We start from the raw sequence: 13415 nt of genomic DNA on the forward strand, positions 1-13415 counted from the left end.
TTGCTTATGGTGCCCAGAGTAGGAAATAATCTTTGACAGTTTCTTAGGCTGTAGGGGAACGATTACTTTCTGTCCCTCATTCCCCATCCAAAAAAAGTATATCTTTATTATAAGAGTAATGCCATCACTTTATATACATTTTAGATGGAAGGAAGAAGGAAGAAAAATTGCCCAGAATCCTATTGGGACAACTATTGGTAGTTTATGACTGTGAACCTTCACTTTTCTATAAATATTTTACGTATCTTTACATACATACCTTCCATAACCACAGTCATATACAGTATGGATCTTGCTTTTCTTTCTCGGCCGATGTTTTCTCCGTGGCTGCATGTCTTTGGTGCCCATCTCTCGGATTGTGAGGGTGCCGGCTCTCAGTGCTCAGCGTGGTGTCTGACAGATGTGAGTGTCAGTGAATGGGAGCGTCAGCCGTGACTCACCGGAGTTTGTATCATTTCCTATCGATGCCCAGACGTGGGTTTCCCGGGTCAGGTGCTCGTCAGGCTTTTGAGACAGGCACTTGCCACATGGCTTCTGAAAAGGGCCGTTTCCGCTCACAAAGCCCTTGGCACGCCTCGAGGCCTCCCCGTCCTCCAGGTCCCCTCCCACCCTTTGTCTTTAGCTTTGGTAAGCAAGCTGATTTAGCAGGGCAAGATGTTACCGCATTATTTTAAGTGTCATTATTTAAAAGACTACCAGTGTTGAACTTTTTTGTTGAGTGTTTACTAGCAATGGTTTCTTCTCGTGGGGTCTCTTTATGACCTATTTAACAGTTGGAACCACTTAAAACGTTCTTATTGAATTACATGGGCCCTTAAATAAAGACATTAGTCCTTTGTCACAGGAACTGCAAGTATTTTTCCTCACTTAGTCTTGTTTTGGCTATGTGTTTTTTTAAATTCTCTCTTTCTCTCTCTCTCTCTCTCTCTCTCTCTCTCTCTCTCTCTCTCTCTCTCTCACACACACACACACACACACACACACACACACACACACTGTTAGCCGCCTCCTGTCTGTGGCTGTCATAGCCACCTGCTTACCATCCACGCTAGTTCTGACGGTAGCACCCCGAGTCCAGCAGGAGAGACTCCCCAGCCTCCTGGGCTCCTAGCAGAGTGGACACGTGTTCAGCACGGGAAATGGGATGTGCTTACCATGGGAAATGGGATGTGCTTACCACCCCAGAGTGCCGTGTGAAGGACACGGGCTCTTCACAGACCAGGGAACATGTTTCCCTTGATTTCGGGAAGTAGAGTGGACAGAAGGAGCTGAGAGAACTATTGCTTGGGTTTGATGACAGGCTATATTTCAGCTCTTCACAGCTGGGATCCTCCAGCTCTCCTTCCTTTCCTCTATGACCCATGCTTCTGAAGATGTCCTGGCAGCTACTCATTTGGCATCGCAAGGCCTCGGCCAGGCGCTCTGGGCTCCCATGCTCCCCCACCCCCGCCCACTTTTCCAGGTTGTTTTCCGGCAATGAGACACTAGGTCCCAAGGAGGTTTGCGGATTAAGAAATGCGGATAACCCCACCTTCTCCTCCTCAACGTCTTCCCCTGCAAGAGGGTGCGGTCCTGCCTGGTGGATTACCTGTTCACCTCGGGAAGCCTTGCATGGGCCTCCTTAGCCAAGTCCGTCTATGTGACGTGCTAGCCAACAGCCTCGGGGGTGACGGAAGACCGGGAGGCCACCGAGTCTGAATTTTACGCTAGAAGCCTCGCCTTGCTGTTCTTCCGCAGGAAGTATGTTGTGTTTCTTCTCAGGCTGAGGAGTTGGAGTGGCCTGGTGGCTTTGGCAGCCCCTCAATAAGGATGCCAGACACGGGGGTTAGACCAGGGGGAAGCTAACTTTGAAGCGTCTGGTTGTACTAGTACAATAGATCACTTATGCCCGGCCGGTGTGGCTCAGTGGTTGAGCACTGACCCATGCACCAAGAGGTTGCTGGTTCTATTCCCAGTCGGGACACATGCCCTGGTTTCAGGCTCAATCCCTGGTGGAGGTGGTGGTGGTGGTGGGGTGGTGTGGGAGGCAGCCAGTCGATGTTTCTCTCTCATATTTCTACCTCTCCCTCCCTCTTTAAAATCAATAAAAACATTTTTTTAAAAAAAGCACTGACAACTGAAGGGAGAGCCTCAGAGTCATTCCAGACTGTTTGCAAGTCCCTTTCATTTTGGCCTTTAATTGCCCTTTATTCTTGACGTCCTTCCTGCCCAGGAGTCCTATCCTTTTTCCTCATCGGGGTCTGCGTGCAGGTCTGTGACGGAGCCCACGAGGGAGAAGGACCTACACTGGGCTTTCTCATCACCGTGGCCAGGATGAAGGCACACGAAGACATTACATGGACTTCCGGGTCTAGATCTATAAATATATTTATTATAATATAACAAGAACTTAACGATAAACATATACTATGTACAATACCATTACAGAGAACCCTGTTTATATCATTCACAGAAATAGCCAGTTTTGCTCCAGTGTGATCAGTGAGGAGAGAAACGGAATTTCAGTGCCACCTGTGTTGAGTCCTGCTGACTGCTAACACCTCCTTTGGAGGCAGACGCACACCAACGCTAACGTTAGCCCTGCCCCGGGCAGTTAGAAATTTGTGCTCCAGTCCTTGGGTTCACACTTGCACCCTGTTTGACATAAATACTGTAAATGACATACAACGTATGTAGTTTTGTGCTTATTACTTTTTAAAAGAATAAATAATATTAAAAACTGCATCACGAAGCTCGGTGTCTCGTCCAAGTGGGAGCCACACCTGTCCGTGCGAGCATGAGAGCTCTGTCGTCCTCACGGAGAGACGGGAAGCGTGGCCTGGCCTTTGCTCCTTACCAGTGGCTTTTTATTATTATTATTATTTTTTAAATCATGAAATGCAAGTTGACTTCCCAGATATAAAAATGGTAAATGTGTATTTGGTACCAACTTCAACTAAACAGCGCAGCGGCGGCGGCGTTCTTCCTGCCCTGGCGTGGACACTGACTACCGCGTGAGGTGTGCGGGTCTGAGGACGGCCTTGGCGGGAAGGCCTTTCTCCTTTGAGCCACGTGTGGCCTCCCTCCTGGCTTCCCTGTCTCCGGTTAATATGCTGCTAGAAGATTCCGCCCACGCCCCAGGCCTCGGCTGTCATGGCTCGTCTACGCAGGCTGCCCCACCCTGAGTGCGTGGTGGCAGGTGCCTTGCTATAGAGCTACGAATATAAATATCAAAAATAGTCCCCCGTGCTTTGTGGACACGTCCTCCCGTCCTCCGCCCCACCGGCCCGGGGCCTCAGCCTTCCCCCAGGAGGGAGCTGGTCATTTCCTGCTAGAACAGCCTCTTTATTGGACGATGTCCTCAGGAGGCACAGCTCGTAGGGGGCTGTCTGGGAGTTACTTTCTCTAAAAATAAAACGGGTGCCTCTGTGCCACCCAGGCGAGCTCCTCTCTTCTGCACGTAGAAAAACTAGAGCCCGTGCCACCCCGGCACGACCTCCTCAGAGCTCCGGAGCTCCCGCCTGCTCCCCGGCCTGGCCGCCTCCTCTCCGTACTTAAAAATAGCCTTTTGTTTATCAAGAAAACGCCTTGGAAATCTAAATACTTCATATTGGATAAGAGAAAGCTAGCACGATCATCTGGCCCTTCTGCAGCAAAAACATGGTAGAAGAACCTGGGAAGGACAGCCGCTCTCCCAACGGTCCCTACGGCTGCCCCTGCGGCGGCTCCGGCCACGGCGGGCCCTGCGCTGCGATCCCACCCGTCTGCTCGGCCACTGGGAGTGTAGGCTGGTTAAAAACAAAATAGGAATCAAAGTGAGAAGGACACTTTGATCTTATCCCAAGGGAGCCTGACGCCTACTATTGTTACAGGATAACTGGTCTGTGGTGGTCTAGGGGTCCGGCTTGCTCTGCAGGAAGGAAAAGCAGCTGCTCTCTCCCAGTCGAAAAATATGTGAGACTCTATTGCACCGGGCAGAGCGAGCGCCTCCGTCAGAGCAAGTCCTTCCGCGGAGCCCGAGGCCGCCTGGAAGGTGGGTCCCTGTGCCCCGAGCCAAGCCCGGGCCCCCACAGGCAAGGACGACCTCCGACAGGACATCCAATGTGGAGGATCCGAATGCGGAGCGCAGCGAGTCCCCCGGGTGTGTCTGTCGGCCTCTTGTGGGTGTTGCTGAAAACTGATCCTGTGAGGAGCACGTGCCTCACCAGACTCGTCCACGGTCTCGCGTGGCTGTCCCGCTGACGTCAGCCGCTCTGAATGTATTTCTTTATCACGACGCAGCCGTGTCTGAACACGGGGCAGGGCATGTGGGGGAGGAGGGTCCAGGTGTTGGTGGCGGGCTCGTAGGCCTCCATGTTGCCCAGCGCCGGCCCCTCGCTGCTGACGATGCCCCCCGTCGCATAGATCTTGCCGTCGAGCACCACGGCACTGCCGGGGGAAGCGGGGAGAGCGTCAGCCATGCTGCTTCCACATGGACCTGGAGACAGAGCCTCCCTCCCCGTGTGTGGCCGCTGCTGCTGCCCTTCTGCAACAGCCACACGGGACCTGGCTGCTCTCCTCTGCCCTCTGACCTCAGCTGTATAAGGAAACATCTTTCCCCACCGCCAATCAGGCCGCCATGCGGCACCCCCCTTGGCGGTGGGGGTGACACCTGCATACTGGGTGCCCAGGGCCTGCGGGTCTGACTGAAGGTGAACAGCCTCCTGTACAGGCTCTCGAATCAGCTCAGCGCGTCCCCGCATTTCCCGATGCCCAAACCCGGCCTTCCTGCCGCTCAGATCCCGTGGGCACGTGACTCACTAGGAGGCGGCAGCCAGGAGCCGGTATAACTGAGCTCGGCCCTGTGAGTGCGGTTTGCACCCTGGCCGAGGCTCAGAGTCACAGCTTCCTGCTGCGGCTCCTTAACCGCGGGGCAGGCGCGGCTGCCCACCCACGGCTGCGGGCCCGGGAGCTCCTGCAGGGTTACCACGTGGTCCCGCGCCTCGCTCCCTGGTTTGGTCCTGGGGCTCAGCCAGCGGTCCCCCCTGTGAGCTCCCCACGCTGTCCTGTCTGCACTTCCTCCTTTGAGCCACCCCTCACGCAGACCCACACATCTAGCTCCGACTGCTCGCTCACTTGGGCGAATGGCCATTTCTTCTTGGCTGTCGGCTGAACAGATACCCGTTGCACGTCTCCACCCCTTTCTGAAGTTCTGAGCCTCCAACAGAGCATATCAGCCTAGACCAGTGATGGCGAACCTTTTGAGCTCGGCGTGTCAGCATTTTGAAAAACCCTAACTTAACTCTGGTGCCGTGTCACATATAGAAATTTTTTGATATTTGCAACCATAGTAAAACAAAGACTTATATTTTTGATATTTATTTTATATATTTAAATGCCATTTAACAAAGAAAAATCAACCAAAAAAATGAGTTTGCGTGTCATAGGTTCGCCATCACTGGTCTAGACTCTAGACTGCTCAGCAGACACCCAAGGTCCCTCAGTTGCTCCGCCATCAGGGCCCCACACTCCTCCCCTTGGGGCACAGCTTCTCCCTGCTTCTCTTGCAAGACCCAGCTCAAACCTCCCCTCAGCATTTTGTCTTTCTGCGCCCGCACTGAGTCTCAGGTGAGGTCGGGGAGTCCTCCCACAAGCCCTGCTCAAACTCCAGCTCCTTATCAGGGGGGAGTGCAGTCGGAGCTGCCCTGCGCATGCCACCGTTAGAGTGTGCGACATGAGGAGACCTGGGACCTCCGTGCTGCCAGGCACTCAGCAGTCGTCCCGTCCCACTGCCTGGTTCATGGATAGGACCTCGGGGTGGGGTGGTCCTTCCCTCCCCAAGGTCACACCACAGGCTCGCAGCAGCTTTTCGCTTTTCTGGCTATGCCGCACAAACAGCGGGCTCTGCTTAGTGCTCATGCTGTCCACACTGAGGACCGGGGACCACCTCTGCGGGGGCGGAGCTGTCTTCAGACGCCATCTGCTAAGGAAACGCTAAAAGGGGGTCTTGGGGCGCCTTCGTAGTCCTCGTTCCTCTTAGTCCAGGAACAAGGGGTGGAGGCGCAGGTCTGTGTCTCACTGCCCAGGGGAGTTTTCCTGGGCCACGGGGCCAGGACGACTGGGAACCAAGCCACACACTGACCTCTCCCATGTTGTCCTGGGGGAGCGGGGGCTGGTTCGTGTGTGTTTCTGCCCAGGCAGCTTTGAGACTCCGGGTGCCACTTGCTGGGCCCGGCTCCAAAGGGCCACCAGGATCATGGCACCATTGGTACCCCCAGGAGCTGCTTGTCCCCGGTAGGGCTTGGCACTGCCTCTGTATGCGATGGGCAGGTGGTCCGGGGGAAAGCTGACCTGCAGCCCCACCCTCCCCCCGACCCAGAGAAGGGTGGCCTGGAGGGACCCGGGCAGGTCCCCGTAGGAAGCCCTTCATTTCCGGCGTGGAGATGGGGCTTCACACTCTGCTGGGGCACCAATGCCCACACCTGTGTCTGTTGGGCGCTGCTCTGGGCCCGGGACTCCCTTTGGCCAATGAATGGAGGTCAGGCATTGCGCTCAAACCTCTCCTACTGTCCCGCCCCCTCCCAACTCCCCTCCTCCTTCCCACCTTGGCCAAATCGCCCGCCTGCTCACCTGCAGAACTGGCGAGAGTGATTCATGTTGGGGCCCGCCTTTATGCTCCCTTTTTCCGGGTCGTAGATGGTGGTGGCTCTGGCGTAAGCCCCACCCAGGATGAACACGAAGCCGTTGAGGGTGACGGCGGGCGCGTACTTGTTGTCTGTGGGGAGAGCAGGCCAGGCAGGTCAGGGCGATGCTCTGGCCTTCTCTCCCCTTTTCTTCCCCAGGGGACCCCCCAGGGGAAGGGAGCTGGAAAGGCCCCGTGTCACTGACCAGCCCCTGGACACGGCCCAGGGCCAGGAGGCACCTGCACATGAAATAGCTTGCCCTGGGTCCAGGGGGTGGGCTGGGGTTCGCCTGCCCCTCCCGCCCCGGCTGGGGTTCACGGGAGCATTGGGCTGAGCCCGCCCTCTGGGCCTGGGCTACTGAGACCCAATGGAAGGACGAGGTGGGGACGCTGCACTGCCCTGGGCTGAGGGGACGCTGGTTCTCACCGATCATTGGCGACTCGATGAAGCTCCACGTGTTGGTCTGTGGAACGAAAGACTGGAGGACGCCCGCGGCGCGGCCCGCCTCGTTCACGCCGCCGAACACGTAGATCTTGCCGCCGCAGACGGTGGCTGCTGCAGAGTGCACGGCCTTGGGCAGCGGGGCCACGGCCTCCCACTGGTTGGTGATGGTGTCATACCTGCCGAGAGAGGAGAAAACGACCCCAGGGTCAGAGTGGGCCCGGTGAGGGGCAGGGGCCACACGGAGGCAGCAGATAGCGGGCGCACCACCGTCTGCTTCCTGCCCTGGGCACCCCTGGCACAGCCCGAGCTCACACGGCTCGGGGCCCTCGGAGGAGTCGCTCAAGGCCACCGGGGGGCTGGCCTTCCTCCCAATCTGAGAAGTGAGGACCAGACAGGGGGACGTGAGAACAGGAAGCAGCGGACAGGAAGAGGGGAATTGGGCCTGAGCAGACCAGGCAGGGAACTGGGATCTTTCAGGTCTTTCTTCCTGGGCCCAGGTCTCAGCGTCCGCGCCGTGTTCCTCGTGCGCTGACCTCACCAGCACTCGCTCCAGACCGCTCAGCGCTGGCCCGTCCACACTGCTGGCTGCTTTTCCACGTGCCCGGGACCCAGGGCGGACCTCCGCTGCGGGCTCGCTGCTCCGCTCTCGGGGCCCCAGCACCTCTCTCCTGGGAGCACCCTGGGCCCACTTGTTCCCATGCACCTCCTTGGAGCATGAGCCGTAACCCGGTCACAGCTCAGTGACCCCGGAAGACAGCCCCTGGCTCTGGGAGGGGGATGAGGGGGCCACTGTGGTACATCCAGCTCTGGGCTTGTGCAGACTCAGCATCTGAGAAGAGGCGGAGGTCCTCACAGGGCAGCAGGGCTGGGCTGAATTAGCCCCAGCTGAAGATGTGCTAATAGGTGATGCAGTAAGTGTCTTCTTGTCAGAAGTTCAGGTGTCTGTTTTTTAAGCCAGGATGGCAGAGATCCAAAGAGCTCTTGAGAAGGGGCTGGAGTCAGTCGGGGATTGTGTGGCTTCCGCCAAATGCAACTCTCCCTAGAGCTTGGTAATCCAGGTGGCTGATTGCCAAGCCACAGCCCTCAGTCCCCTCACAACCTGGAGGATATGCTAATGACATGCAAATGACCCCGAGGAGTGTGGGGCTCCACTATGCTATCATTTATTCAGTAACCACAGCTCTGTGATATATGGCTATAAAATATTAGACCCAGTGATTTATGTAATGATATCATACATATTTGTCTATTGTACTATTATTTTAATCTATAAGTGCATAATCTTGCTCTATTCCTGTAATACAGCAATGTAATCCTATATAATAAAAGCCTAATATGCTAAGTGTCTGGTCGTCCGGTGGGCCATTCAACCAATCAAAGCATAATATACTAATGATATGCTAAAGGCTGCTCAATCGCTCACTATGAAATGCACTGACCACCAGGGGGCTGACAGTTGACTGGTCGACCAGTCGTTATGACGTGCACTGGCCACCAGGGGGGCAAATGCTCAACGCAGGCGGAGCGCTGCTCAGCCGGAAGCCAGGCTCACGGCTGGCGAGTGCAGTGGTGGGGACCTCTCCTGCCTCCACAGCAGCGCTAAGGATGTCTGACTGCCGTCAGTCAGACATCCCCCGAGGGCTCCCAGACTGCAAGAGGCCAGGCTGAGAGATCCCCCTGAGTGCATGAACTTCGTGCACTGGGCCTCTAGTATAATTATAATGCACCATATATCGCATTCATTATCAATATAAGAGCAATTTGTACCATTAGTGCTTCCTGGGGAACAAAGCACCCTGTTTCTCATCATAGCCACCATGTGCCACAGCACTTGACTTGCCCAAAGGGCTCGGCTCTGCCCCTTGGGAACCCTGCACCCTCCCCCTCACTTGCACTCACACCACCCAAGGGTCTTCAAGTCTGCGTCCAATCCCTACAAGGCCAGCTGGCAGACCCAGGTGGCTGACAAAGGGCACCCTGTTGTCCTGGGCTGCTCCTCCATCACCTGGGTGCCAGGGTGTCTGGTCCCTCTGTGCCCGCCCCCAGGGGAAGCCGGGAGAGCCTGTTCCCAGGTCGGGGAGAACGGCTCCCAGGCCCAAGGGCAGTGGGATGTATCCGGCTCCTGGTGTATTTGATCCTCAAACAAATCCCTGTATTTATCAACTAGTGTAAGTTTGCAAAACGAGTACTCAACGTCTTAGGAGATTAAAAATAGCTGACAGCAGCAAGCGGGATGACAGCTCTAGCTCAGTTTACTCCTACCTAGAAAACGTCTCCGCTTCATGCGCTTATTACTGGATGACAAACGAGTGAAGCCGGGCTTCTGGGAGGCCTGGGCGTGGTGGCCGTGCCGTGGGCCCGCCGAAGGCTGTCAGCGTCGGCGCTGGCCTGGGGTCCACGGCAGGACCAGCGTCTCATCATCACACGGGGATGCCCCGTGATCTCCGAGTCAATATGACAATTAAATGCTGCTTCCGAGCCAACGCTGGGCTCCACGTGGGGGAGTTAAACGCCCATAGTGAGCACACTCGGCCCGTCTCACTCTGAAACCATCTTCACCGGGACATTTGTCAAGTGTCCAATTAGCCAGCGAGGGAAAGGCACACACTGAGGGGTGAGTGTGGCTCCCTGGGCAAAAGGCTGTCACGCGGGGATATCTGCTTTCGGTGGCAGCTGGTGACGTGGGCAGGGGTATGGGGAGGCCGTGGGAAAGGGCTCCGGGGATCTTGGCTGTGTCCTGGGCTGGAACTTGGGGCCAGCTCAGCCTAACTGGTCACTCTCTGGGGCATCTGTTTTCCTAAAAGCAGGACTGCCCCAAAGGCGTGTCAGAAGCGCATTTCCTGGTCTGTGCAGGATGGAGGGAGAAAGGGGGCTCCCAGGTGTGTAACCCCACACTTGGCGGGGACACAGAGGCACAGCCATCAGAAGGGCACACATTTGGGCCAAGGGTTCCTGCTTCCCCTTAAATTCTAGCGAGTCCAGTCCCAGTGCCTTCCCGCCAGCTCAGCCCCGCCTGTGCCTCCCACCCCTGGTCTCAGGCCTCCCACTTGTCTGCCACCAGGAGGGGCTGTTGGCACAAGAGTGTCCCATGTCAGCGGCCCGCAGCTGTGGGCCTTCTACCTCCCCTCCCCAGACCCCTCACTCTCTCTGTTCGAAGAGCCTGGGCATCGCCTTACAAACGTCCAGGCCAGGGGTGGGCAAACTTTTTGACTCGAGGGCCACAATGGGTTCTTAAACTGGACCGGAGGGCTGGAACAAAAGCATGGATGGAGTGTTTGTGTGAACTAATACATGTTAACACTGCTGCTGGTGAAGGAGTGGAGGGGAGAGCAAGAGAACTCTCCGCTCTTTCGGCTCCGCAGGCCGGATAGAACAGCCGAACGGGCCGGATCCGGCCCGCGGGCTGTAGTTTGCCCACGGCTGGTCCAGGCTCTAGTGGCTCGGGGGGTGGGTGTTGGGAAGGAGGAGCAGCGAGATTTTAGCTTTTGGTGAATTTCAGAGGATGCCCCCCACCCCCCGTTGTGACCGTGGCCCCATCACCTCTCCACGTGGTCCACGTTGCCGGCCACGCTGAGCCCCCCGAGGGTGTAAATCTTCCCGTCGTAGACCAGGCTGTTGTGCCGACAGCGGGGGACCGTCATTCTGGACACGAGGTTCCAGTTGTCGAGCAGGGACATGTAGCACCAGACGTCGGCCAGCGTCACCCCTGACTCCATCCCACCTGCAGAGCGGGGAGGCCCGGGGCGGGGGGTGAGGAGGCCGCGCCAGGCAGCCCCGCTCAGGTCAGCGGGAGGCTTTGCCCTCCCGGCCGGGCCGTCCTCAGCCCTGCTGTGCGGGAAGGCGGCCCTGGAAGCCCACGCCCATCCCCAGCGGCCCGAGGGCCTCACCTGAGAGGTAGATGTTGTCCCCGGCACTCACTACACTGAAGAACTCGCGGTCGTAGAAAGGCAGTGAGGCCAAGGGGTACCACTTGTTGTTCTGTGGGTTCCAGCAGGTGACGGCCACCAGTGAGCGCTGAGTCATCCCCACCATCTGACGGCCCCCAACCAAGACGATGACTTCAGCCACACCTGCGGGGACACAGACGGACACACTTGGGACCCTCCCCGGCCACCTCCCACACTCGCAGCTTCTGCACCCAGGGCCTCTCTGGGGGACCACCCGGAGTCAGGCCCACCCCAGGACACCTGCGGGGCTGGGGGCACGCCCCCCCAATACCTGCGGAGAGGCGGGGCCGGGTTCGGGGCGTCTGCATCTCCTGGCGGGCGTGGGGGAGCATGTGGTAGCGCTTGGCCTCGTTGACCAGGTCCCGACACGCTTCCGACGACTTGATCAGCTCCTCGTTGTCAACCACGTTGAGCAGGTAGCTGGGGTGGATGAAGGGGAGGCGCACCACCGCCAGGAGCTCCGCTGCGTACTGGGGCGGGGGACACGGGGTCTGCTCAGACCGTGCAGCGGGCCAGCCCCGCGCGTGTCCTGGGACTGCACGCCGGGTGGTTCAGTCTGTGTCTGGCTGGGAGGACAGCCCCTCGCTCACCTGCCTCGGCAGAGAGAGAAGGCAGCCCCCAGCCCTGGCCGGTGTGCTCAGTGGATAGAGCGCCGGCCTGTGAACTGAAAGGTCCCGGGTTCGATTCCGGTCAAGGGCATGGACTTCGGTTGCAGGCTTGATCCCTGGCCCTGGTCGGGCCTCATGTGGGAGGAAACCGATCGATGTGTCTCTCTCTCTCTCACGTCAATGTTTTTCTCTCTGTCCCTCCCCCTCCCTTCCACTCTCTCTAAGGATCACTGGAAAAATATCCTCGGGTGAGAACAACAACAAAAAAAGGCAGCTCCCAGCAGCTGGGGGGCGGCGAGAGGACGGAGCGGGGAGGGGGGGTGCCGGCGGGGTCTGGCCGATGGCAGCTGAGCCTGGGGAGGACCGTCCATCTGTCTCGGCAGCACCTCGCTCCCACCTCCACCCCAGCATGGGCCTCTGCTCCAGGCCAGGCTGCGGGGGCTGAGATGGACGGCCCGGCCCTCAGAGAGGTGTGCATGGGGCAGGCGCCCAGCAGAGGTGGGAGGGCCAGGGAAGCTGGTGGCCATCAGCTTTGGAAAGGAGATGATGACTGACAAGCTTGCAAATCACAACCGTCAGAACCTGCGTCTCCCCAACACCAACAGCCAAACCCCTTTAGGGCGTCCCACGGCCTCAGACTGGCGCCCGGACCTGCCACTGTGCGGAGGCTGCAGGGTGGGAATGAATCTGGAGGAGACTGGAGGCAGGACCCCTCAGGGGTGACTGGGCATCCTGGAGGCTAGGGAGGCCTTGGTCGGGGAGTGAGGGAGGGAGGAGGCACGGGACACCATGTGTGAGCAGGTGGCTGTGGCACTGTGCAGCTACACGAGCTCCCAGGGGTCCTCCCATGTGGGAGCCGAGCAGCTCCATTCTGAGGGGCCTCCAGCGGGGCTTTCCGGCCCCGAGATCCTGCTGGGATGTGCTTGGTGTCCTGGGACTCAGGCGCCCCTGGGACCCTGCCTCCTTTCCTCCTGCCTGGCCCTGGCCCTGGCCCTGATTGCTCCAGCTGCCCGCTCCCAGGGCCTCGCTTCCTGCGTCCCGTGTGCGGTGGTTGCCCTCCACCTTCCCAGGAACCAGAGCATGGGTGCTCCTCCTGCTGGTCTGAGCTCAGGGGAGCACCGGGTGCCCTGGCTCGGGCACACTTCTCCCCGAAGGGCCCTGACGTTGTCCCCCGGATCCCGTGGTCTCTTGGTCAGCTTGGGTCTCCTGCCAGTGGAATGCCAGCCCTGGAGAACCAGGGGCCTGGTTCTGCATCTCTCACTCCTCCCTTCGCCCGTCTGCTGCCCCCGGAGCAGTTCCAGCCTCCCCGTGGCTCAGCCTCCCTGTGGCCGGGCCCACGGGCAGCCCGGCCTCCTCTACCTTCCTGCCTCCTTGCCCAGGCGCCGGCGGGGCTGGGCTGGAAGGAGGGGCGGGCCTCACCTGTGCGCGGGACGCAGGGTCCTTCTTGATCCACTTGATGACGGTCTCGTACACCAGCTCCTCGGCCTTGGTGTTGAGGCTGTCGTTGGAGATGTAGGCGATGAAGTCGTCCTTGGCGATGCCGAGAATCTCCTCCTGGGCCGCCACCTCGGGGAAGATCTGCAGCGCGAAGGCCTTGGCCATGTGGTAGAGCTCGCTGCACTGCATGGCCTCCGCCATGGCCAGCACCCCCAGGCAGTTGCTGGCCGTCAGCTGCTTCTCTGGGGACGAGAACACGTGACCACTGACCATGGGGCCCTGGATGGGAGCTACCTGTGCCAGCTACCTGTCCCCCTGGGTCCTTCTCTGAGCCCATG

At 58.4% G+C, this 13415-nt stretch overlaps 1 protein-coding gene across 2 annotated transcripts in view; it reads right to left on the minus strand.

Moving 5' to 3' along the window:
• Positions 1-2349: 2349 nt before the first annotated feature.
• KLHL29 (kelch like family member 29) overlaps positions 2350-13415 on the minus strand; it is a 266413-nt gene continuing 255347 nt past the window's right edge. For both annotated transcript variants that reach the window (XM_059660438.1, XM_059660439.1), the window contains 7 exons: positions 13060-13319; positions 11304-11502; positions 10973-11155; positions 10626-10806; positions 7068-7261; positions 6589-6733; positions 2350-4407 (listed from right to left, as the gene is read on the minus strand). In XM_059660438.1, the coding sequence (XP_059516421.1) occupies positions 4224-4407; positions 6589-6733; positions 7068-7261; positions 10626-10806; positions 10973-11155; positions 11304-11502; positions 13060-13319 (1346 nt within the window). In that variant the 3' untranslated portion in view covers positions 2350-4223. The remainder of the gene's footprint in view (positions 4408-6588; positions 6734-7067; positions 7262-10625; positions 10807-10972; positions 11156-11303; positions 11503-13059; positions 13320-13415) is intronic.

The sequence above is a fragment of the Myotis daubentonii genome, chromosome 12 (genome assembly GCF_963259705.1).
Source record: "Myotis daubentonii chromosome 12, mMyoDau2.1, whole genome shotgun sequence".
NCBI lineage: Eukaryota > Metazoa > Chordata > Mammalia > Chiroptera > Vespertilionidae > Myotis > Myotis daubentonii.